Here is a 26,373-nt window from a genome sequence, read left to right on the forward strand (position 1 = left end):
ATCAGAATGCACGTATTCCTTCTGCTTCTCCAACTGCAAATATCCCTTGCTTATCTATTCTCTTGGTTAAAGCCCTCGTCTTGTTCCGTTCAGAGGTAAACACTAACCTTACCTACTTCTATTAACTCAGCCAGCTGTCAGCCCCTGCAGGAAGATTGAGGGGAGCAGTGGTGCCATGGAAACTCTGCTCTCTTCTGCACTGCATCAGCCGTGCCTTCTTTGGGTCACTGCAGGAGCCCTGGTTCTGGTTCTGCTCGCTATGGGCTGGTCAGGAGACGGAAGTGTGGCTCTGCTAGCTGCAGGGAGCAGCAAACACTAACACTGTCGCTTTGATATTTTAAGATTTTCTAAGCCTTCTGATGTTGACATTTTTGTAGCAAACTTTCTCACACACTTTCTGTAAATAGCACATTGGTTTGCATTCTTTTACGGAGCATGAGAAATTTGATGGACTACTGGTTTGTCCAGTGTCATTGGAGAGGTGGCACTGTCACTCTCCAATCCACTGTCACTTTCAGAAAACTATACATTGTTAGTCAGAAAATAAATTTCCCTTTTCACCTCGAGAACAGCGGTGTCCGCTTGTGTTCTTGTGTGTCCTACAGTGACAACTAACAACTACTACAGCAATACAGTGGATGCTTCCAACTAGCTTGTTTTACTACAGTCTAGAGGAACAAAAGACTGCTCTTTGTTGCAGCAGACGTTTCCAGGCACACACAGCATGAGAGTTCATTGACTCTAGGGGCACTTCACTCACAGCATCCCTCTAAAAAGGAACTCTGTATTAATAACTACATCTGAGAACACATTGCGCTTAGACTTGTAGACCAATTGGATTTGAGCATAGCAAAGAATTCTGGCAGTATTTTGACGTGTTTCTCTCAGAATGTATGAGTGTAGCCTTTATTCTCCATCAGGATACAGCTTCAAGGGTGTATTACAGGCTCTGGATTCTCACAAACTGTGCTGTTTTCCAAGCAAGATATAAAATGTCAGCAACGCTGAGGACGTTTTTTATCACTGGAATAACACAGTTTCAGGAAAGTCAGACGGCACAGAAAATCTTCAACTTTGTTCCTCACTTAGATTCCCTCTTGTTTCTCTAACCTTAAATTTTACTGTGAAATGCAGATACAACAAATAGAGAAAACCATCCCCTGAAAAAAAATCTTGAAATTTGTCTAGTTTAAAAGTACTTGACTTTGCTGCATTTTCCTTAATATCATACACAGATTCAATGAGAGTGTATCTGTCAGGTCTTATTTTTCAGGCCTTAACTGAAATACACTCCAAATTCTGTATTAGTTGAATGGGTGCCTAATGGAGTGTCAAGCCTGCAGGGCTTAAATAACCATATAACTTATTCCTCTCTTGTAGGATATCAGAGAGGCTATTCACGTCCATGGCGCTGCTGGTGCCCGGGGGCCGAGAGGCCGATGGCCCCGGGCTGTGCCGGCCGTGGGGCGGCAGCGGGAGCGGGGCAGGGCCCGTCCCTGGGCCGGTCCTGCTGAAGCTGCACCGCGAGGGCTGAGGCACCTCCGGGCCCTCACAGCGGGAATGGAGGGGCTGCGGCGGGGCCGGGGCAGGAGAATGGAGCCCCAGCCGAGGCTGAGGGAGCTGGTCACAGGCTGGACTCCATAACGTCAGAAGCTTTTCACACCCTAATTCACCTTGCGAACATAAGTCACTTCAACCGAGACGCACTTCAAATCTTTTCACTTAGAGATCTACACGAGATGCCCGATTGCGTCTTAAAGCTGCCGTTTTAAGGCTGAAGTTTAAAGGCACTACGTAATCCAGACCCATAATTCATCCAACCGCTCCCTCACGCCGCCAACGTGGCGCTGCCGAAATCCCGCCCGCGCCGCCGTTTTTATATGCGTGCGGAGCGAACCAAGCTGACAGGGCAATACGGGGGTGCCACCCCCCAGCGAGGGGCCGTTGGACCCGGCCGTGAGAGACGTGGCATGGCGCGGTGGCGGCGGCGCGGAGGATACTGGGAGTTGAAGTCCGAGGCAGCGCCGGTCGCGGCCTCCTTCCGTGTCTCCCTGGGACGGCAAAGGCCGGGAAGAGACAACACGGGACGGGCGGATCGGTCTCGGTGAGTGCGGTTTTGGCGGCGGGAGGAGGCACGGCGTTGTGACTCGTGGTTCCCGGCGGCGGGGAGGAGCGGCCGGAGGGCTGGGCCGGGCGGTGCCGGGGCCCGGAGCGGCTGCGGGAGGTGCGGGGCTCGCTCCTCGTGTTCTGACCCGGCGTGTCCTTGCGGGGCTGCAGCGGCTCCTGCGCTCCGAGGGCTGCCAGCAGCGCCGGGCTCCGAGGCTCGCTGTGAGGTGAGGGTCGGGGAGCAGCACGGCGCAGAATTCCCGTCGCGATTTATCCCGGTGATAAATGGCTGGGTCGGCGCTGCCGTCCTGCTCCTGCCTCAGGCCGGGTTTCCTCCTGCGTGGAGAGTCTGGGTGCTGGGTTGTTTGGAGCCTCGGGGCATCGAATTCCAGCCCCGCAGCGAGGAATGGGAGTGCTGGTCTGGTAGAATGCCTGCGGGTTCATCCTCATCCTCGGGAATGTTTTAATGCCGGATGGAAATGGTGCTTCAGGAGCCTTGTTGCGATATTGCGGTGTCTCTGGAGGCATAATTTGGTCTTCGTGTGATTCGTTTGGTTTTTTTACCGCATTAAAAAACCCCACGTTATTTCTTTTGGGAGAATAGCTCTGAAAGTGCTGGAGCTGTTGCATCACGGCCTGCGATATCCATACCCTGGAAAAACGATGGGTGCAGGTTGTTGGGATGGGCTGGGTCTGGCTTTTTCTTTGGTGCTGTTATTTCACGGTGTTACGCAGTTCAAGATGTAATTTCTTCTGCTGCAGCCATCACTGGTGTGTGAGGTTTTGAGAGGGTTTTGTGACACTGAAATATTTGATAGCAAAGGGAGGAGGCAGGGGTGGGGGGGTGTAGTTTGCTGCAAATCTGAGGGTTGGCAGTGGCGTGAAAATGTGTGAAATCAAATAACTGGAATTCTAATGATTCTGAGGAGGTCAGGCAGCCTTTGGAAAAATGGAGCTTGCTGGGTTTATGTGTCTGTGGACTTTGTCAGCAGTAGTGACAAGGGGAAGGCCCTTGGTGTCATGCCTGGCGTTTCCAGCTGTCCTGGTGTGTGTTAGCTCTCATGCACATTGGTGAAAAGGCTTCTTTGGTGTTGCCCTTTGGGTTTTGTTTAGGGTGAAAAAGATATGCAGGTGTTGTGGTTAACATAATTTATGTGATGAATATGGAATCACAGAATGGTTTGGGTTGGAAGGGGCCTTAAAGATCGTTTTGTTCCATCCCTTGCTATGGGCAGGGACACTTTCCACTATCCCAAATTACTCCAAGCCCTGTCCAGCCTGGCCTTGGAGACTCCCAGGGATCCAGGGGCAGCCACAGCTTCTCTGGGCACCCTGTGCCAGAGCCTAGCACCCTCACAGTCAAGGATTTCTTCCTAAAATCTGACCTAAACCTACTCTCTTTTAGTGTGAATGTTTTTCACACTATTTACTGATAGCTGAATACATCACATTCTGCATTAAGCTATTATCCAAAACATGAAATCTAACACATTGCACAGTTATTTCATTTGTGGATTTTCTAGCTTATGTCACATGTTTGAAATGTCCATATTAACTTGGAGGAAGCACAACTTAAACAGAGCCCCAAAATAAGAAGTGTGCAGTACTGTTTACCTGGTGCGATCATTGTGAATTGGGAGGAAAGTTGACTTAGCTTCAGTTTCCTCCTTTAAGGCCTTAATCATGAAAAGTTATCTGCCACCTCAGTTTCAGGTCAAGGGATCACCCCACACACAGGTGCATTGTTTGAGGTATGACATGAGTGAAGAGCCCAAAGTCTCAGAAATCAGGTATAGGAGAGTTCTGGGGGAGATGGTTTGTTGGGTTTTTTTGTGTTGTTTATTCCCTCTCCTGATTACCTCTCTTTAAGACTTTGGACTTTGGAGCAAGTCGTTCACACGAGGTGATTAAACTGATGGCTTCTCTGTGCACTTTCTTTGCACAGAGATAAGTGATCTCCTTAGTGCTGTCCCTTTCTAAAGCGAGGGGGAAAAAAAAACCAAACCACGAGGAAATTTTCAGATGAAAGTTTTAAATGTACGCGGGGTCCAGTTCTGGTTTCATTTTTTGATGAGTGTTGCCATTTGCTTGGTGTTGGCTGCACCTTATTCTGGACAGTTGTCAGCGTGTGCTTGGCCACGAGCAGTGTCTGCAGCATGTGAAAACTTAATTAAAAGTTATGCCTACTCTGATTAAAGTCAAAACGTTTAGTGACATTTCAATTTAGTGTTCCAGCTTAGGGGTTATGTTTAATTTTAGGCTCTATTTAGAGCCTAGGTTTCCTCTCTTAGTCTGCTTAAATACATTGTGGTTTCTTTTTGTGGATTTTTGGGGGAGGTTGTTCTTTGTTTTGGTTTGGTTTTTTGTTTGTTTGGGATTTTTGCCTTTTTTATTAGCAGGAGCACCTACTGAAACAGAAGAAGGGATCAATTAAAGATGGCTGAAAATGCACCTCATTATAAACTCTGAAGTATAGGTGATTCTAGATGATGAGTTTTTATCCACATGAAATTTGCTAATCTCCATTTGTAGGTAATCTTATCATTAGCTGTGAATGTCTATATTTTAGAGTAATAACCTGAAGAATGCTTTTGAAGTGTGGTTAAGTCATTAAGATGATTGCAAAATATTAGCACAAATGTAATTACTTTCTATTAAACTGAAGTGAAAAGATGAACAACTTGCCATTTTAGTCTCTAAATCAAATTATTTACTTCCTGATTTTAGCACAAGCCCTGTTAAAAATTTCAGTCAGAGTTTTAGTCTGGTTTTCCGTTCAGTATACACAGCCTAATTACCTAGTTTGAGAATTAGGTTAATGACTGAGATTTTGTTTTAGAGTAATGGATGAGGTTCAACTGGTGAGAATCAGTTCTAGAGACACAATTTGTAGGTTTACTGTATTTCCTTTGTGTAATATGAGGATTTAGCATGATCCTTACAGTGTCTTCATTGTACTGAGAAGGGGGTTTTTTTTAAAGAAAATAATTGGTCAAACAAAATTCATGCTTCTGCTCCACAAAGGGTTTGTTTTAAGGATGACTGATCACTGGAAATACATTTTTCCTGTATTTCTCATCACCGTATCCCTACTTTTTTATTTCCGTATAAAAACAAACCAGGATTTCCTTCTAGGAAGACGTGGCATTATCGAATTTGCAGTTTCTGGTCACAAATCACTAGATGGCAGTGCTGATATTGTTTTCACCTTCATTCCATGTGCTTCACTTTCCCTGTCTCTGTGTTTCTTCTCTGCCCCTTCAGTTTAGTAACCAAAAATGTTCTAGTTTGCAAGAAGGCACAAAAGTCACTTCCTTAAGAAGTTAGGCTGAGTTTCCAGGTGGTCCCTGCTGCAAATGTTGCATTTGTGGCTTGGATTATGAAGAGTTATAATTATAACTTACAGGTTTTTTCTCAAATCATTGAAAAGACAGCCCAGTTCTGCACCCAGCAGTCATTAAGGAATTGTAAGCTGATCTACTGGGAAACTTTTTCCCTGCATTTCCCCTGAGGGAAATTGGGAACCCCCCCCCCCCCCCCGGGATTTTTGTTGAGGACTGAACGCTGCTAATGGATTTCTTGGGTCCTTTTTTCCATGGTTTCCCCCTTCCACCCATTCCTCGCACACAGCTGGTTTTGGGTATGCCAGTTATGTTCATAAATATCCTATAGGATCATTTTAATAATCTGTGGTGCTGGGTTATTTCAACACTGTGAGCTATTAGCTTTAAGTTACCCATTGTGCTTTCTGCTTTCCTTTCCCCCTATTCCTGTGCCTGGTCTTTGCCCTTATTTTTTTTCTTTAAATTATTTACTTTTTTCATAATGCAGTACTTTCAAACCACAAGTAGATCATGTTGAAAAATCAATGTACAGAAAGCTGTTTTTTGTGCAGGCTCCATATTAGTCAAGACACCACTGAAGTCAGTTCCATATGGGATTTTTACCATATTTCAGCAGCTGACATGATTTTTTGCACATTTGGAATTACTGTTTCTGTCCTTAATCTTTCTTATTGTGAAGTTAATAGCAAAAAACAGCTCCAGGGTTATTTGTGTTTCTACTAATTCCTGATTTTCCAGATGTCAGGTGGCTTTTTGGGGAATTGCCCCTTCTCCTACCCCCCAGCACCACTACTGTAATAGGTTTCTGAAAATTTGAAAAATCCTTGCACAGAGTTTTTGGAAAGTTTCTCTGTGGAACTTTACCAGTCATTCTGCATGGCCAAAGAATTTATTTTAAGTAGTAAGCACCTCTCAGCAGCTTTTAATCATGGAATTGGGTGAAATCAAGCAGCACATTGGAAGAGCCTCAAAAATGTTTCTAGGTTTTGGTCAGTGATTACTTTAATCGCACGATAGAAAATTCTTTCATCCTTTGCATTGTATAACTGGAAGAATAACTTAAGAAATTCCTCTGTGCAGAGGAATCTAAACTCCTGTAGACTGATTAAAAGAAAAAATCATAAATTGCAAGTTCCTGCCCTTAACAAAGTTTAATGAAAGAGTTTGTATTTCTTTTTTATGGGATGATGAGGATGTACTTTGCAAGGACAGTCTGTTCCCCACCAGGCAGTTACTGACCCTTTCAGCCCTTCTGAAGAGAAGCCTTTAAGTGAGTTAGAGATGCTCAGAACCCAAAATCCATCTGTCATAAGAATTTGTTGAAGAGTGCTGCACATAAGCGACGTTGACTTGCTTTCCATGGCTGGGCTGAAGCATTTAATCCTGAATCACTCAATGCAGATCATACTAATTTGTCAGAGGGTCTGTGGCTTCTACTTTGTGATTTTGATGCTCTCATTTGTTTTGGAAACTCTTAGTGCTCTTGTCAAGACTGGCATTGATGTTCTGCTCTCTGGATTTTTCAGTTTGGTAATAATAGTAATTTTTCCTTCACATTAAACTAAGAGTTGTATATATCTTTGAAGCAGCGATGAGAGAATGAGGAATTTTTACTTTTGTGTTTTAAACAGAGGAAAGCCCCTGTATTTTTGTAAGTGGAGCTCTTTTTTATATATATGTGAGTATTTTTATTCAACATATTAGCTAAGCCTGTTTCTCTGTGAATTCTGAAAGGGAATAAGCTGGCAGTCTTCAGTAGCCACTGATGTAATGGATATGGTGGAAAACATTTTGAGCCTATTTTTTGTATATATAATTACTTTAAACAAAACTTTTATTTCAGTAAAAGTTCCTTAAGGATTGCTGCCTCAGGGAGTGGTACAGGTAGTTTACCAGACTTGTGAAGAAGCAGGACTTTTTGTAAGCTTCTGCTGCACTGAAGCATGGAAAATCTCCTGGTGTTCATGAAAATCTTAATTTTTCCACTTTTCTAAGACCTTTTACATTAATACTGTTAATTTTTTTAGAAGTAGTACATCTTAAAGCTTTATTCAAGTATGTCAAAAGATTCTTCTGGCCTTCAAAATAAAAACCAAAGCCTTCAATTACTTCCACTTCTGTTAACATCACCAGAGAAGTCTGGTGTAGGAATTTTACAGGAATTGGCTATACTGGAAAACTTGGTGCCAGTATAATTTTAATCATGCTGGAAGTAACAGGTCCTGGTTTGCATTATTACAGCTCAACAATGCAGCAGATTTGTACCCCGTAGTTAAGCTTTTCTTGCAATGGGGTATGGGGTTTGTGATGTGTAATTACTTCTCTATTATTATTCTTCCAAGTGCCACCAGTATATTTTGGAAGCAGTAGCTGGGGAGGCACTGTAAGGTTTTTAGAAAGAGTCTGGGAGTTTGAGGTGTTATCACAGTGCTAAAAATAAAGGGAAGATAGAGGAGAAGGGGGACAAACTGGATAATTTTGTACTTGAGATAAGTCAGTAGTTTTCTTTTTCTTTTCCTAGAGTTGGTATTTGAATTATCTGCTCTGTTCAGGAATGTAAATAACTGTGTTGTGGCCTTTGTATTCGAATTTGAAATCTTTTCACTTTTTTCTCAAGACATTTTTTTTTCCCTCGCAGCTTTTTGTAGCTGAAGGAAGATGATGGAAGAGAGTGGGATAGAGACGACTCCGCCCGGCACACCCCCTCCGAGCACAGCAGGGGAGGCTGCTGCTGCTGCTACGCCTGTCACTTTAGGTGCAGAAACCTTTATTCATTCAGTCTTTTGAAGCACTGCAAAACCAGTTGCAATCAGCATAATTGCAGTTCTCTTCTCCAGGCTAATTGGAATGATTTAAATTGTTTCTTAATCTTGGAAATGGGCTCCTTATCTGTAATGCATCTGATATAGCACAGAATATTTTTAGGGGTTTTTTTATTCTTGAAACTATTGTAGGAAGTGACGTGGATGCACTTGTATTTTTTAAGGATGCAAGGCTAGGGAAATAATACCTTCCACTATGGACCACAGTTGGACGAGCAGCATAGAAGGGAGTTAAAACAGATTTACAGTCCTCCAGGGGATAGTGGTAAACCTGAATAATCACTTGTGTTTTAATACTGATAGAATCCCAGAATGGTTTGGGTGGAAAAGGACTTTCTATTTTGTTCCACCTGTGCCACGGCAGGGACACCTTCCATTATCCCAGGCTGCTCCAAGCGCTATCCAGCCTGGCCTTGGGCACTGCCAGGGATGCAGGGGCAGCCACAGCTGCTCTGGGCACTCTGTGCCAGGACCTGCCCACCCTGCCAGGGAACAATTCTTCCTAATAACTGCCCTAAATCTGACCTCATCCAGTTTAAAACCATTCCCCCTGTCCTGTTACGCCACCTCTGTAAAAAGTCCCTCCAGCTCTCTTGCAGGCCCTTTAGGTACTGGAAGGTGCTCCAAGGTCTCACTTGTGAGGGGTAATCAGAGCACTTTTTCTGATTTTTTTTTTCAAGATTCTGAACACCATGTTTGAATACCAGATACTGAATTTTTTGGCAGCTGTGGCATTGTTAAATCAGACTTGTGCAGTCTGTTTTGTCATATGCTAAAGAAGGAATATACTGAGATGATGTCAGACCACAGCATTAAATGAGTTGTATAATAAAAGCAACATTTTAAATTAAAACTGTGGAAATGTAACTTATGATGGGGCAGTTGCTTTAGCTCAGATGAAAATGGATTCTGGAGTAGGCTTGCCAGAGATGTTACCACACATGTAATGTACTCACTGCCTCATTCATACACAAGCAAAGAAACCAGAGCCAGAAGTACATGAAGTGCCACAGGATGTCATCAATAAAGTCACTTTTGTAAAAATGGTCTTTAAATAGTACATTTTTGGCAGTATTTTCTACTTACATAGGGAGTAACCATGAAAGATTTAATTTTTTTTTATGTGGCAGGTTTGCTGGCCACCAGTGGCGAGGTCTGTTAAAAGAGTTGTTGAAATGAACATGGACATTAACTTTTTTTAACAAAAAGTCTCAGATTTGCTGATGTTTTCTGTGGGGACAAGAGGCTATCAGCAGTGTACTTACCTAGTTGATATTTTCAAAAAACATATGCACTCATAATTTGTCCCATCCAGGTAAAGGTGACATTTCAACAAGGAGTGATAGGGGAAGTACCTTTGTAAGAATTTTTGAGAAGCCATTTCCAAAACTGATATTTGGAAATGACTTCCATCATTATTCATTCCTGCAGCCAAAACCAATGGAAGTGTTGCATAAAAGCTGTCAGATCTGTAGTCATCAACCTGCAAAGAGAATTTCCTGACCTGTGTGAGCATCTTCCAAACTGTTTTTGTAGGATTTGAACACGCTCATTAAAAATGCAGCATGCTCATCTTGCAAGGGCAATTGATGGACATCAGGGAACATGAAAATTTGACAGCTGAATTCCAAAGAAAACTTTTGTATGGTTTATGGGTGGAAGTGGGAAATGAATAGTGTGGTACAGCAAGCATAGCCATCAAGGCAGTTCCTCCACATGGATCTCTGTGAGGTGTTTTCTTCAGCCCTTAAAACCAAGCATCAGAATAGTCTAAATGTAGAACCAGACCTTTAAATTCCTGCACCATGAGGTGTTAAACCAAGATGTAAGAATTACTGAGGTTTCTTCATTTGCACTGCTCACCCTAAAAAGTTACTCTCAATGATTGTGTTATATAGTGTGTTAACCATTATTAATGAACTATATTATTATATTGATAGTATATTATCAAAACAGTTTGCAGTGTAAACAGAAAATGTTTTGTACTCCTAAGAATTTTTTTGTCATTTCTCTTTATCTCATAATTTTTAAATTTTTATTGTGTGTATTTTGTAATATACATGACGTACTGGTACAGTGGTACATGTAAACAATATATCAATATATAAATAGATTTTACATGGGGGAATGGATGCTTTTTTTTTTTTTTTTTGAGACCATGGCATTAGTTGATTTGCATATGATTTGACTGTGGTGTTTAGGCTGAGGCCAGTGAGATGTTTAAGCTGGTTTAAGCATGTTACTGCCATCAAAAAAGGCAATTTCTCTTTCTCTGACTTAATTTCCAGGCTTAATTTGTTTATAGACAGGAAAATTGGCTTATCCAAGGATCAGCTGAAGCAGGGAAAGCAGAGGGATCAGGGAGATAAGTGCCAGAGAAGAGAGGGCTGCCTTAGGTTCAGTCCATTTTCCAGTGCCACACCTTTAAAACAGCTCCTAGACATTAGGAGTGTGTGTTCTATTCCTGAAGATGAGCACTTCCTGCATCCTCAGTTGATGCAGCAGTCACTCAGGAATAACAGAGCTAGCTAGAAATTTCTGAAGCAGGTTTCAGATGCTGTAAATTCAGTAGTCAAATGTTGACTTGCCTTTTTAAACTAATGACAGGTGGGATCATGGAGGAAGAGATGTGTCCTACAAGATACTGTCACCAAGGATTAAGTGCCATTGGTGCTCTGTGAAAACTCAAGCATAAGTTTCAAATTCACTTCAAATGCAATAAAAGCCCTGACTGGTTAAAAAATTATTTGTGAAATATCTGAACAATTATATAACTGAATCTGAAATAAGGCTTGTAAAATTATTTTTTCTGTCTTTTTTTCCCCCTTATTTTTGTAGCTTTTTCCAGCCCCCTTGCCACACCAAGCATGCCATCTTCTCCTGCCTACTCACCACCCTTGCCAGCTGGAGTGTCCCCAGTTCCTCCTCCCATGATGACCTCAGCCTCTCTTCCACTTGTGCCTTCCGCCACCATTTCTACAATTGCACCACCCCAGAGCCCTGTCCCACCTCCTGCTGCCCCTGCAGCTTTCAGCACCCCCGTGTCCCAGTTCTCTGCTCCTCCTCCTCCTCTGAGCTCTGCTGCTGGCCCTGGCCTTCCTGCACCTCCCACTGGGCCCCCCATTTCAGGGTTTTCCATGTCTTCCACCTATGATATCACCAGAGGTCACGCTGGCCGAGCGCCTCAGAGCCCACTGATGCCTTCGTTCTCTGCACCTCCAGTCACAGGTAACTCTTTGTTTATTTGCTGTCCTGTTCCTGGGACAGGCTGAGCACCTCCTTGGGGACTTACTATTCTTTTGGGTACACTTGATTAATTAGTTGTATTTAGAAGAAGGGATAATACTCTTAATTAATTAGCTCTACTCAGAAGAAGGTAAAATAGCCTTTAAAATACACTCATGGTCCAGGACAGAGTCCACTTTAAGTTCTGGTGGCACTCAGGTTCACAGGAAGATCTTTTGTTTGAGGACTTTTATTTTTGTTACCTTGCACACCAAAGCCCAGCTTTCCTTCAGCTCAGAGAGCCACCTTCAAACATTATGTTTCCCCAGAATGACAATCACAGGCTGTAAACTCATAATTTTAAGGGTTTTGTTCTGAAAATCTGTGTCTCAACAAGCTGTCACATGACACCAACTTCTATTTTCTTGTTTCCAGCCACAAAATTGCATTGGTAGATAGCTAAAAATACATAATAATGCATACCTTCCATGCAGGCAGTTGCTGTGGTTGCTGAACTGATGTCATTTTCAGCTTGTAGAATGGAAACTTCTCTCCTTAGCTGTAGTTGGGCCAAGCTTTTAATATTACTGGTGATAACTCTTTTAAGTAGTCTGCATTAGGAGGATGTCTAAAAAGAGCTATCAGTTGTGCAGCATAAAATAAAAATAACTCTCAGTTAAGGCTAGTGTTGGAAAATCTGTTAAAATAAGTTTGAGTAATGGGGCAAAGGGTTTGACTTTATTTTTCTACTGTTGTAGTTTCTTTTGTTTTCCTTCAAAATATGTAATATGTATGCTTCCTTTTTTCTACTACTATTGATTTTCAGCACTAGGTGTTAGAAAATTTACTTTTCCTATTGTATGAGAACATTCCTATGCCTTTGTTCAGAGACTGACACTTGTCCCTGTCTTTATTGAGAGTTTATTATGAAAATTTGAATACAATGAAAAGAACAGCTTTTAAATTAGTGTGATAAGAAAAAAGAATAATTGTTAAAATTTGTACATAATGTGCAAGCAGTCTCAGTTTTCTTAGAAGACATGATTGCATTCATTAGATCTGCTATTCTTTAACAAGCAGAATTGTTCTTGTGCCTCCAAGAAGTGAGGTGAATTTGCCTGTAATTGTTTTATTCTTCCTGCTATTTTCCTGTTAAACAATTGCATGTGGCTTCAATATAACAAACTAAACCCCTGTGTTTTATATTTCTCTTACAGGAGTTTTGGCAGATCCCATTACTCAACAGGCAACTTTCTCTTCATCTTTGTCTGCTGGGGCTGGTTCTGCAATCACTTTTCCTGAGGAGCATGAAGATCCCAGAGTATCTACTGCCCAGAGTGGAGCACCTGCTGGAGGAATCTGGGGGTTTATAAAGGTAGGGGGTTTGTCTGTTACCTTCATCAGAAATTACCAGTTTGTATTGACTACAGGAAGACACATTGAACTCTTTAAGTAATTACTATAAGTAATTACTATAAGTAGGTTTTTTTTTCCCAGCCTCATGTGCAAGGTGGCTGTTTTTAATAGTGCTGTTTGCTGAAACTATGCTTTTACTTTTTCTCTGTATAGAAGAGAGGGGATTGTACAAATGCAGGTGTTCTAGGTTAGTTTTGATTGCTGTGATATGAACTTGTGATAAAGCCTGTTCCATACGGATATGTTCTTAAACCAGAAGAAATTCTAGAACCTTAAAGACCTGAAAGGTCTTTACTTCAAAAAGACTGTATGCAGAAAAAGAAAAGTCTGTTTTAACTTACCTGAATGTTTTGCATATCCCATTTATAACTTCCTCATTAACTGGGTTTGATTCCTGTGAGATGCAAGTCATGCTTGTTCTATAACAATCGAGTTATAGTTTGTCTTTTTTCAAGGACAGACAAGCTACATATTTTTTCAATCACAGAGAAGCATCTAAGGTATTTTGTAAGAGTAGTCTGCTAGAAGGCATGGAATGTACAGGGTGAAACAGATACTCCTTGTGATGCCATCTAATCAGACAGAGGAAATAAAAGCAGCATCAACTAGTGGAATTTCATTACCCTGTAAACTTTCCGGAGCTGTAAGAGATGCTACATTTAGTAGCATCATGAAGATTTGGCAAGAAGGTCTGAGGGCTGTACATAAAACACTGAGCTGTCTTCAAGAGCAGCACCACATTCTGTCCCATCTCACACTGAATGTGAAGGAAAAATAAAGAAGATTATTGCCCCAGTGCACTTGAAGAATTTTGGTTTTCAATCCCTTTTAAGCATGAAAATCTGGCAGAAGCTGTGTGTGACATGGCAGACTGAACCCTCTGTCTCTCCAGTGATACAGTCTTAAAGAGGAACATTAATTCTCCATAAGTACCCTGAGAGCAGAGTGGTCATGCTGCCATTTTCAGGGAGAAATGTCTTCTCATGATCATAAAAAGACATTTTCCTTCTTCCTTTAAGTGTTTTCCTTTCAGTCCTTATATTCTTCCTAATATTTACAGTAGGTGGCAGTGTTCTAGAAGAGAACATTTTACTTGTAACATGATCCTTCAGCCCTTCAGTACCAGAGCTTTCAATTGCAAATTAATTGAAAAGCCAATCTTATTCACATTTTAGTGCTGCCACTAGGATCCAGAAGGTGTCCTGTTTCTGTTTATGGAGCATTAATAATCTGTATTACTGACTCCAGTAATAAAGATTTTGGTTGAAGTGTCAAGCATTCCATGTGCTCTGTGTGGTCAGTAACCACTTCTTGAGAATTTCTTAAGTGAAAGAATGAGGAATCATTAGTTATACTGAAACCATCGAGTTCATGATGTATGTAAAGCTCACATCAGAGTGTGTGCTTTTTAAAGGTGTGCCAGAATCTGGGACATGTTGTGGTAATTTTTACAGAAATGCATCCTGAATTTCAAGGAGTTCATGCAGTAGTTGCCACACTTATCTTTATTTCTGTTGTTGAAGTAATTTGATGTACTCTTTTTTCTGTGGTGTTGTTAAGAAATTATACACCTTCCTTTCAGATTTCCTTCAAGCTCAGTAATACTGAAAACTATGACAATCTAAAATTGACAAATTAATGGTCTGGAATCAAATGTGACTGTTTCAGTTTCTTCAAAGATGCCTGACCAGCCCCATTGCAGTTCCAAGACTGATTTCCACATGATGGTTGCAATAACCTAATGTTTGGGATTGGTATAAAAATATGGATTGTTTCACCCTGTTTGTGCTAGGCACATGAACAACATAAAGGCATCTGAGAAGCAGTCTCAGTGTTCAGGAACCATCTGTATGACTTTATGTTAGTTAGGCAGCCAGGATGCTAACTGGAGAAGCACTGCCTGGCTTTGCAAGAGCTGTTTCTGCAGTAATGAGGAAGGTAATATTTAAACTTGAGGTAGTAACAGAAAAGCCATGCACTGACAGTCATATCCTGCAGTGTTTGTGCTGAGTAATGCACAGCAGATGTTACGGAGCAGCTTAATATTTTGGGTTTTTTAAACTGTAACATTTTGAATTCCTGGAGGAAAAAAAAAACAACTCAGAAAATAATATGGAAATTATTTGCTTAAATTTAGGGTGTAGCTGAGAATCCCATGGTGAAGTCTGTTCTTGATAAAACCAAGCATTCAGTGGAGACCATGATCACAACGCTGGATCCTGGCATGGTTCCATATATCAGTGAGTGTTTATGATAAACCATCAAGTATTGCCTGTAAATCCTAAAGAAGCTACTGCAATAGCCATTACTTGTACACTTGAAGTGTAAAAGTGTTTCAGTTACAGCTTGAAAATTAACAGGAAAGAAAAGCTTTGTGTTACATATTTTATTTTACTGGAGGACGCTGCATGTCACATGTAGCTGAACTGAGAGTAAAATAAGCAAGCAAAAGGCAGCAGTTGTCCAGGGTGGTGGTTTGGTTTTGGTTTTTTTGGCATGGCTTTTTTTTTTCCTAGCAGCTTGATAAGCAGCTCTCCTTCCTAGGTGTGCCAGTACTGACCTTGTTCTGCCTATGAAAAAAGCTGGTCAGGAAACAGCTAAGACTGAGAAGAAACCATTAAAATTATTTTATTATCATTTTGTTTTCCTGAGATTTTTTTTTTTTCAGCTGAACCTATTAGGTGACCCATCTAACTGCTGCTGCACTTTTGTACTAGTGCAGAGGACAGGGGAAGATGACCTAATTATTGAGTAGTAGTTAATTGTCTTACATTTAAGGGAAAATCTCCCAGCAGCTGTCTAGTGAGGAGGGAGTGGGAATAAAACCAGTGAGGCCAGCCAGCAATGCCTTCTAAAGGTATTTGAGAAGAGTAGCAGGATGCAGGGCAAAGCTACAGTAAATGTTGATTTATGCACAAATTGACAAAGTGTATTTAAGGTTTCTATTGCAGTCATCACTGTCCCTTTTTAGAAACAGGATCTGTTGATATCCTGGACAGTTTGCAAGTGTTTATTGACAGAACAACTTTATCTGGAGGAGGAAGTAATACTAATAAAATGCTTGGTTTGTAGGATTTAGGTTGAGTAAACTAAGTCAGTGGTTATCTCAAACCTCTCTAAAGTCCTGTTAGGAGGGGGAGCATCTGTATACATCTTGGCCATTTATGTACTGCATTGGTTTTGTAGTTTCAGGTTGTGAAAACAGGGCAGAGGTTTGTAAACTTAGCCTGAATTTGCTTGTAGAAATGTATTCTACAAAAACCATGTCCTCAGCAATACCCCCACTTCTCTCTGCTCTCCCGCCATTACTGCAGTGCCAAAGGAATTTCATGTTCCTCTTGCCAAAACCTGAAATTACCAAAGCTTCTGGATGAGGTGGTTGAAATCTTTTTTTTCCCCCCTCATCTGAACAAACAGTATTTCTCTAATCTAGTTCTTGAAAAGAACTGAACTGTTTTCCTTGGCACATGGTGAAAATGCTATCTGAGCTGTACTCCTGGAACAGACAATTTCTATCTAGACAGGAAATGGTCACCTCATAAGCATAAACAACAGTACTTTTACAACAAAAAAAAGCAGGGAATTTGAAATTAAATATGGAACTTGCATTTCAGTTTATAATGCACAAGGTACAATGAAATTTCACATTCAGGTGTCAGAGCTTAACTTGATTTAGGAGTTCTGCTCCTGAATTTACCAGGGCTCATCTAGTTTTTACATTTTAGGTTTCCACTTTACTAGATTTTGTCACAAATGGTTTCTTTTAACCCGTGTAATATCTTTGTTTCAGTTCTGTAGTATCTCTGATGAAAAAAATAGATGTTTTTGATATTTTATGAACCATAATACAAAAGGACATATTCTGTGTTCTGCAACCAGACATGAGGCACAGTTGACATTCTTAAAACTGTTAGGTAGTAATTTACTAGATAGGCTATGGATTATATTTTGACTTCATTAAAAACTGTTGAACAGTATTTCTGTTCCTGAGCAGTCAGGCAAAGATAACTTCAGTAAAAGCCTGCAGTCAATTTTAAGCACTTGTTTAATTATGTTAAATTGATTTATATCAAGAAGTAATCAATGAAAAAAGATACTCTCAATTATTTTTAGTCCAGTAGTTGAACAGCATTTAAAACAATTGCTCCAAGTTCAGTGATCTGTACATCTAATTCCATTCAGCAAAGCAATTGATGAATAAAATGATAAAAAATTACCCTAAACCCCCAAAGTAGTATGTTTTACTACTGTTCTAGCCTATCTGGTGATTATTCATAAAAATAAGATGATTCCTGTAACTGAGGTCTGCTGAGAAATACGAGCCAAAAAGTTAATTGTGTTTTTCATTAAAATTAAAGCTTTGGGTTTACCCTTATCAGTGGAGGAACTTTTCTTGAATCAGGTAAATACTGCAAACGCTGTAAGCTTGTGTGGTTGATGCATTTTAGTTGGGCAGCTTTCTCTGATGTCGTATTCCACTTTTGAGGAAAGATTTATCTGTTCTTGAGAAAGCTTCTCACAGTAGGGATGGCTTTTATGATGTGTTTCTGCACAATAAAAGTGATCCAACTGTGAAAGACAGATGTGAGGTGTGATTGAGTCTTCTGTGGTAGTTTTAGATTTATTTTAATTCATTAATTCTTTTGTTTCATTCTGAAAAAGTTCAGTGAAAGCTCTTGCTTCTTTATGGAGATAGAACCCTATAGGAAATGTTTAGAACTGTGTACGAGCTTTTTGGTTCCATAGGTATTTAATATCTAAAAAGAGCAATAAAATTACACTGAAGTTCACATTCCAAGGACAGCTAAAAAGTAATGGGAGCCTTTCTTTTAAATCTTGTGCAATTTGGCAGCTGTTCACTGGATTTTATTACCTGCACCAGTGTTCTTGCACCCATTCATAAGAGTTTGCAAATACTCTTTGATGCTTCACAGGACACCAAAACATCCTTGGGGAAATGGATGTCTTTGAGTTATTTTCCTAAAGCTCTCTGAATTGTCATCTTAAATGAGTGGTATGATTTTTTTTGGGTGCTGAACCAGGTTAGTTCCTGCTGCCCATCTTTCACCCTTGTATCCCTTAGTTATTAATCTGAATTTCAGTTCCTAACTTAAATGACTTCTGCTTCATGGAAGAATTATTGTCCAGTACATGAGAAAGAAAAAGAGCAGCTGGAGAAGGTTTTGAGCTATGCTGCAGTGGGAAGGAGGATATTCCATGCATGGATGTATTTTTTACCGATCACTTTGCAAAATTATGTTGCAGGAACTGGGGGAGAGCTGGACATAGTGGTCACTTCTAATAAGGAGGTGAAAGTTGCAGCAATTCGGGATGCTTTTCAAGAAGTCTTTGGGATGGCTGTTGTGACTGGAGAGGCTGCACAGTCCAACATTGCACCACAGCCTGTGGGCTATGCTGCAGGCTTAAAGGTAAGTTGATATATAGTAGTAGCAAAGAGAAATTCACCCAAAATTATCTCATTTTCTGTAAAGTGAAGGTCAGTTTCTGGGATAGGTAAACATTTTCTTTGGGGATTTTTATTGGTGTTTTGGTTTTTTTCATTTTGTTTGTTTTTTGGGATATTTTCTGTTTGTTTTTTTGTTTGTTTGGTTTTTTTTATTTGTTTTGTTCAGGCTTGAGGGTTTATTTTTGTTGGTTCATTGGTTTTGTTATTTTGTGGATTAAGGGGTTTGGGGTTTTTTTGTCTTTTTTTCCCTCAATTTGGATCATTAGATCAAAAGCTCTCTCTTTGAAATATTTTCAAGATTTCTTGCAAACACATTAGCAGCACGTGAAGAGTTCCTATGTCAGTGTATTATGCCATTTATGTCAATTTCCTTGTACTGTCATTGATTGCCATCACATCTTGCATACATTGTGCTATTACTGTGGCTTCCAAATATATTAGACATTTTTTGAATAGTCTGTTACCAGCACATCATGTTGGAAATGTTAGAAATTAAAAGTCTCCAAGATTGATTTTTCTCCCCACTGATTCTCTAGATCAAAGACAATTTGATTAACACTTGATCTTTCTGAACAAATCTGTGTTCTCTTTGAAAAATAAGAATTCCCTGTGCAGCCTTGCAAACTGCTGTGCCAGCCTAGAAGAGGGGTTAGCAAAAGTTGTTTCACCAGTTGTGGCCAATAAGTAAAAATCCTGAAAACAGCTGTTTCATACTTTATTTACTAAATGTAAGCAAAAATGCTTAATGAAATGAAAAAGGAAGCCTTTCCCCCTAACTGTTGTTGCAGTGTTTTCAGGGTAAAGCCTGTCCTCATGGCAGTGTATTATCTGATGCAATTTTATATTGAGATAAAGCAGAATAATGTGCATGTTCCTTTATTTCTTTATCTCCTGCAGTGTATTGTGTATTTCTGTTACAACTTCAGAGGGATAACAGTTTTCAGGGGAATAATTCCTGGTGTTAGTAGGATATGTAACACAAAAAAATGTTCTTTCCCTTGCTCTTACAAAATTGGTGCAAAGCTCTTAAAGACTCTAATCCCAAGGAGTTTGAAGCTGTAGAAATGTCAAAGTAACACAAATATACACTGATGCATTAACTGAGAGTTAAAACCATCACAGGTTAGGAATTCTTGTCATTGTTTAGGACTTCCTTGCATGTTGCCCTGGGTATTTTTCTTGGAATGTAGAAAAACCTAAAAAAAAATGTAATGAGCTTTATCAGAGGTTTTGTTACTGTTTGGGATTCCTGGCCTTCCACTAGTTGGGGTTGTTGGGTTTTTTTCCTATTGAGTCACTTTGAAAAGTACGTTCTCGGTTTCTTTTGGGATTGATCTGCAAGCATAGCACTAAGCTGTGGTTCAGAGTTTTGTCTAACACCTTGTGTTGCCACTCAGGGAGCCCAGGAGAGGATAGACAGCCTGCGCCGGACAGGAGTCATCCACGAGAAGCAGCCTGCTGTGTCCGTGGAAAACTTCATTGAGGAGCTGCTTCCTGACAAGTGAGAGCCTTGCATTTTAATTCCAGGAGGGTGGGGACATGCTGGGAATATTCATTTTAAGGAGCTGGTGGTGGTTTGAGAGGGAGAGGGAGAAGGAGAGAGAGAAGGAGAAGGAGAGAGAGAAGGAGAAGGAGAGAGAGAAGGAGAAGGAGAGAGAGAAGGAGAAGGAGAGAGAGAAGGAGAAGGAGAGAGAGAAGGAGAAGGAGAGAGAGAAGGAGAAGGAGAGAGAGAAGGAGAAGGAGAGAGAGAAGGAGAAGGAGAAAGAGAAGGAGAGGGAGGGAGAAGAAGAAGGAAAAGGAGGGAGAAGGAGAAGGAAAAGGAGAAAGAAGCAGAGGATTCGTCTGAAGTATTTTGTGTATTTTGGCAAGCTTGGTTTTGGTGATGTTCAGCTTTTTGTCCGGGCTTCTTGAGACTTTAATATAAAGAAATCCACGTCACGTTTTGTAGATTGACAATGTGAAAACACAGCGAAGTGAGCTGAAAAAATTAAGGAGCTGTAAAATTTGGAATATGTGCATTGTTGTGTGCATCCTCCCTTCTCTCTCTGAAATTGTATCAGAAGAGATATTGGGAGATATTTCAGCATTTAGAACAATATGATTTTATCAAACAATGTATTTTCTGTTTTCCTTTCACTGAGAATGTATTATTGCATCTAACTTGCACTGTGCAGACACAAAAATGCTGTTTCAAAATGCATTGCAACTTGATTTTGGAACATGTTGTTGTTTGACAGGCAGTTCTTGAAGCAGCTCTATAATTAAATGCCAAAACAATAGGGACAATGCTGTGTTTTTCTTTATACAAACTTAAATAGTTTTCTTCCAGTGTTGACCATGCTTGTACATGTCCAAAGGAGAGGAGTTTCAAGTAATCACCCACACTACTAATAATGTATATCATAGTTAATCCTCTTTGAAAAGACAATAAAATGTCTAAATCAGACTGGATGGAAATAAATTCTAAACAAAAATTAGAACTTCTTCCTAATCCTGTTTACTTTAGAAAATTCCTTATTTATATTGCACTAAAAATACTAAATGAAAAAATAGAGCAAAAGAAGTGTATTTGTCAAAAAAATAAATAAAAGCCTATCACATGGATAAAAATGCAGACATTAGAAGACAAGAAAATACCAGCAACTTTGTTATCAATTGGAAGCAAATTACATTTAACCATGAAGCTTTCTCAGTAGTCTTTAATATTTGCCAGTCAAAGCATTCCAGTGCTCTATTCCCTGCTAAAAAGATGATGGAACTGCTTCTTCCTGTCTGGCCCCACTAAACTCTTACCATGAGGTTTATGTGGCCTAGACAGGCAGAAATGTTTCCCTGAATAAATCATTTAAATTATTGCTATAGCATTAGACTTTCCAAAAAATCTTCTGAATGTAGAACATGAATAATAAATAGACAATTTTCTTTAAAATTGTCCAGGAAGGTTATTTTAATGAGAAATGTTCTTGGAAAGATTGAATGAAAACTGTAGCAGAATACTGTGGCCAAGGGATTATGTCTGCCCACACACCCACCCCTCCAGCTCTTTTTTTTTTTCTTTGATTTGTAAGTTTCATGTAATTTGTATTTCTGTGTATTGTATGCATTTTACATGCATATACATACACTATCATGAGGGATGGATGGATGGATGGGTGGGTGGATGGGTGGGTGGGTGGGTGGATGAAAAGTGACATATGCAAATTTCACTTGCAAAATACCACAACAGCTGGGTGAGTTTCATTATTAAATTATTACTGCAGTTGTGATAGAGCTTGTAAAATGTTCATAATTCAACTTGTAGCATGTTGGTTTTCACCAGTGTGATACTCAGTACTCAGAAATAAAACAATTTGCACATCACTGCAGGTGGTTTGACATTGGATGTCTGATTATTGAGGATCCAATTCATGGAATTCACCTGGAAGCATTCACCCAAGCAACACCAGTGCCTTTGCAATATGTTCAGCAGGTGAGAACATATTGTCAGTTTTTTCATTTTTCAATTTTCTTACCAATTAACAGCTGAGACATAAGACTGAAGTTTTAATTTTAGTTACGATATTAGTTCTTACTGGAAGTTATTACACTTAAATGTTTTCATTTATAAAATGATGTTACAAAATATTTTTGCATCATGTTTATTCATTAATCTTTAGACATTTATAGTAAAGCTTTTCCTGGTCAAGAGTCTCATTCTGCAATATCTGTCACTTTGGAGCACAAGTTTTACTCTCCTGTTTAAGAAGAAGAAATACTAACCAAGCAGGCAGCATGCTGTACTCTCTGAAAACTCTTTCCTAAAAACAAGCTTTCCCATTTTCCTGATCAATACTTGGACTTAAGTCCCCGATGAACACAAAGTCCCACCTAAAAGACAAGGCTGATTACAAATGTGCTATTTTGACAAGGATGTACAATTCTGAAATCAGAATATTTAAATATTGGAAATACCATGGTTCATTCGAGTGGAAATAATGGGGTGAACTGCAGTAGTTCTGAAATACCACCAAAAGAAGTTTTTCTGGAGTTTTATTTTTCTTTGGGCACAGACTGGGAATTACTCCAGTCACTGCATGTTGCCTGACAGCAGATATGAGTCATTCTTCAGTTAACTTTGGCCTGAAAATTCTTTTAAAATAAATGTTTTCATGAAGAATTTATAACCAGAACTGTTTGTGGTTTGATCCTCAGATGTTGTTTTGGGAGAGCAAACAGTAACTTTTTTCAGTAGCACAAATAGCTGAAATTTGTGTGGTGGTATTCACAGGGGTCCCAGGATGAGGGAAGAGACAAGAATCTTGATTCCATGTTTCAGCAGGCTGATATATCATTTTATAATATATATTATATTAAAAGAAAATGATATATTAAAACGATACTAAAAGAAGAAAGGATTTCATCAGAAGGCTAGCAAGCAATAGAAAAAAATGGAATGATAATAAAATCTTGTGACTGACCAGAGAGTCCGAGACAGCAGCCCCATGATTGGCTATTAATTAAAAGCAACCACATGAGACCAATCAAAGATGCACCTGTTGCATTCCACAGCAGCAGATAATTATAGTTTACATTTCATTTCTGAGGCCTCTCAGCTTCTCAGGAGAAAAATCCTAGCAAAAGGATTTTTCATAAAATATGTCCGTGACAAATTTGCTTCTCACACCCTTTAATTTTCCACATAGGTCTGTTGGTACAAGAATGATTCTTGTAAAAGTCAGTTAAATCTGACAACAGACGCAAATCTGCAAATTCCAAACTGTTTCAGTGATCACTTCTCAAACTTTTACACGCAGGCCAAGAGCCTCACCCCTCAGGACTACAGCCTGAGGTGGTCAGGGCTGCTGGTGACGGTGGGCGAGGTGCTGGAGAAGAGCGTGCTGAACGCGAGCAGGACGGACTGGCACGCGGTGTTCACGGGCATGTCCCGCCGGCAGATGATCTACAGCGCGGCCAAGGCCCTGGCAGGGATGTACAAACAGCAGCTGCCACCCAGGACGGTGTGACAGCGGGGACACCCTCACGGCAGGAACGCTGGGTTTGATTCTAGGATCGAAGTGAAAGCCCTGTGTTCCCATCCTCAGCAAGACAGATTTGTGATTTTAACTCTAAACCGTCTCTGCTTCTTGAGAAGTGAAGGTGATTTCCAGGAGTGGAAGTGAGCAATTGCAGTTTTTAGCTAATGTGTGATTTCCAGTATGATTCATAAAACAAATGTGTATTTATGACTGCTACAGGCAGCATTGCAGTTTTTCAACTGGAACGTGCTGTGTGATGTGACACCTTACCAGCCATTTGCTGAGACAGTTAGTTAGTATTCTTTCTAAAGGGGATATTTGTTTAGCTATTTCTATTATATTAGTAATATAAACATGTTGACAGCGTAACATATATGTTATATATGGATTTCAATCCAGAGAGACTACCTTCTGTATTACATGTGGTTTTTGGGGCATGTGTTTAGGGGATACTTATGACCTCCTTGGGTTGGTGTCTGTATGTAGTTCTCAGGAGCGATGCCAAGTAGTCTCTACAGCACCTAAGAGTGAGCTGCTGAAGAAGAGCACAAATCCATGCCCTGTTAGTTGAAGTCGTTGCTAAGTAATTCTGAATTCTCACTTTCTATGCTGCATCTTTCTGCTTTTTATGTAACAGTAATTGAATTTGTGGCCAGCTAGAGAACCACAGACAAAATTTCAAGTTGCTTCAGTGGGTTTTAGATCAGGTACTGCATTCCCCACATGAAATCATCTCAGTAGTTTCAATAACATGATATACTCCAGTGCTTCCAGCTGTCATCTGTTATATGTAATTATGTAATTTTCTCTATGTATTTACAGTTGTCAGTAATTGGATTATGGAAAACGGTCATGTGTGTGTCACTTGCTTTGCTATTCTGGGTTTTCTAAACACTTTTAAGTCTAAAAGCTTTCATTATGTCATGAGTTCACTGTTTCTCATATCAGTTTTAAGTGGTGTCTGATTTTTTTTGGTGGCTATAAATATCTTCCATCCATGCTCACACAATCTTAAATCTTTACTTAGATATATGGAAGTAATTGTGAAGAAAATATTTTGGTAATACTTTTTTAAGAAACAAAGAACAAACAAATACTTTTTGTTTGCCTTAAAGAAGCAATTTTTCAGCTTGTATTGCTCAGCCTTTACCTTTCTTAGATGCTTTGAAAGAACATTTTGTATACAGTATACTGTTAAGCCAGCTCATATTTGTACCCAGTGAAAGCCTGTCTATTTCCAAGAAATATATTTGGCCTTAATTGGCTTACTCTGTAAAGAAGTTGAATAAATGTTTTCCCTAGAGAATTGCATCTATTTTAAAGGCTTGGTTTTTATTACAGATGGTGAACATCTTTGTTGAAGTTGTATTTGCATGGTCAGTTTGCAGATTTGTCACCTACCAAACAAGCAAACAAGATCCAGCTCTCAATCTTGAGGTCCCTCATTGAGACTGCTTCTTACCCTGTTAAACCAAAAAGGTGATACAAAGAGTTTGCTTTGTCATTATGCAGCAAAGGCATCTTTGCATTTACTGTAATTTCTGTAGCGAGTTGAATGTTGCTGTTTTATCCCCTGCTTGCAGCATCTGTGATGCAAAGGAGGAGGACATGAAGTCATCAGTAGATTTAGGAGCCCTGGCATGGCTGAAAATAAAAACTGAAGAGGAACAACCTTTTTCTTTCTCCTTCTCCTGTCCCTGGCCTTCACTTTTTAAAGTGAGAGGAGTAGAGGAAGACAATGTGGTCAAGTGAAATGTTTTTTCCTCTGGCTCATGAAAGTCTTGTGATTTATTTTTGACAGCTCCTAGAAGTTTAAAATGGTGTAGCTTTGTAACTACCTATTAGTTCTTTCCCTTTGGGGAGCATTATTTGCTTGTGTATTGAAAAGTAACATCCTCATATGAACAACACTAGCTCAGCTTCTTCCTGAGAGGCCAAGGGAAGGAAAAATGTCTGGACTATGATCTGTGATGCTAAAAAGTTGGAAATTGCTTCCTGCATTTTTCTGGAGGCCTTACTCAGGCCCTGAGTTACATGGATAAATTCTGAACCATGTAATGGAGACAGTTCAGCTTTTTTACCACCCCCAGCATTGTGTTGGGGCCAATAATAAGAGGGAAAGCTCAACAGGGGCGTTAAATTTATACACAGATCAGTTTAAAAAAGCAGAGACATTTCAGACATGTAACTTTTGTTACACCTCCCAACTGCCACATCTTGGCAGGGGGTAACCTGTAGGTGCAGCTACAGAAGGCATTTCTGCTGAGTTCACTCCAATGTGAGTGTCAGAAGAAATCATAAAAACTGCTAAATGTATTTCTGTTATACTACCATTTTTAAACTGTGTTCCACATTAAAAAAAACAGCCAAGCTTTTTGAGTTGGCATTACATTAAGATCTATGAGGTCCTTAAGCTGAGATTCTTTAAAATGCTGGAAAAAGCTCTGCATTTGGTGCTGCTTTTGTTGAGGGGTTACTTCTCTGTTCCTGGCCTCAGTTTTTCATCACAGCACTGCTCAGAACAACATGGCTCTGAGATGAGAAAAATGATGGAAAAATGATGAGAAAAGCCATGGATATAAAATTCCACACACATTTCTGCTGAAATTAGCCTGATAGCTTTCACCCAGCTGCCTCTCTCAAGGCTGGCCCTAAATGTTGTTGAAGGGATGGGGCACGTGGGGTCTGATGGAAGAACAATTACAACTTGTTGGAACATCTTGGTCCAAAATCAGGAACAAAACAGCCTCAATAGCTGCTCATACACTTTCCAGAGTGTTCTCCTTTAACAAAAGGCTTTTAGAAATAATAATACCAGTCACCTTTTTTAGATCCCCGCTCAATTTGGGCAAGATAGTGAGGAGTGGCAGAAGAGGGCAAAGGAAAGAACAGAGTGTGGAAGGATGTGAAAGCAATCAGGGAGTGCCACAGAAATAGGAACATCTGGTGAGTCCTGAATGCAGAAGGTGGTAGAGAGA

At 40.0% G+C, this 26,373-nt stretch overlaps 1 protein-coding gene across 2 annotated transcripts; it reads left to right on the top strand.

The window, feature by feature from the left end:
- The first annotated feature begins 1,980 nt into the window (after positions 1–1,980).
- On the top strand, positions 1,981–24,831 carry PRRC1 (proline rich coiled-coil 1). 2 transcript variants are annotated; one of them, XM_084225610.1, is made up of 9 exons: positions 1,981–2,104; positions 8,089–8,205; positions 11,111–11,500; positions 12,715–12,872; positions 15,051–15,153; positions 18,179–18,342; positions 19,778–19,881; positions 21,747–21,849; positions 23,174–24,831. In XM_084225610.1, the coding sequence occupies exons 2-9, from the start codon at positions 8,109–8,111 to the stop codon at positions 23,381–23,383; spliced, it is 1,329 nt and encodes a 442-aa protein (XP_084081736.1). In that variant the 5' UTR covers positions 1,981–2,104; positions 8,089–8,108; the 3' UTR covers positions 23,384–24,831. The 2 variants fall into 2 exon arrangements, with proteins under 2 accessions (XP_084081736.1, XP_084081737.1); XM_084225611.1 differs by lacking the exon at positions 1,981–2,104 and adding an exon at positions 2,202–2,333.
- The last annotated feature ends 1,542 nt before the right edge of the window (positions 24,832–26,373 follow it).

This window comes from Fringilla coelebs (genome assembly GCF_963513975.1).
Source record: "Fringilla coelebs genome assembly, chromosome: Z".
Taxonomy (NCBI): domain Eukaryota; kingdom Metazoa; phylum Chordata; class Aves; order Passeriformes; family Fringillidae; genus Fringilla; species Fringilla coelebs.

What these genes read in the sequence shown, in the direction of transcription:
- PRRC1 (XM_084225610.1), top strand. Translation starts at nt 8,109, where the DNA reads ATGATGGAAGAGAGTGGGATAGAGACGACTCCGCCCGGCACACCCCCT. An exon ending in TGCTACGCCTGTCACTTTAG is followed by an intron (nt 8,206 to 11,110) that starts GTGCAGAAACCT and finishes TTATTTTTGTAG; the next exon opens with CTTTTTCCAGCCCCCTTGCC. An exon ending in GAATCTGGGGGTTTATAAAG is followed by an intron (nt 12,873 to 15,050) that starts GTAGGGGGTTTG and finishes GCTTAAATTTAG; the next exon opens with GGTGTAGCTGAGAATCCCAT.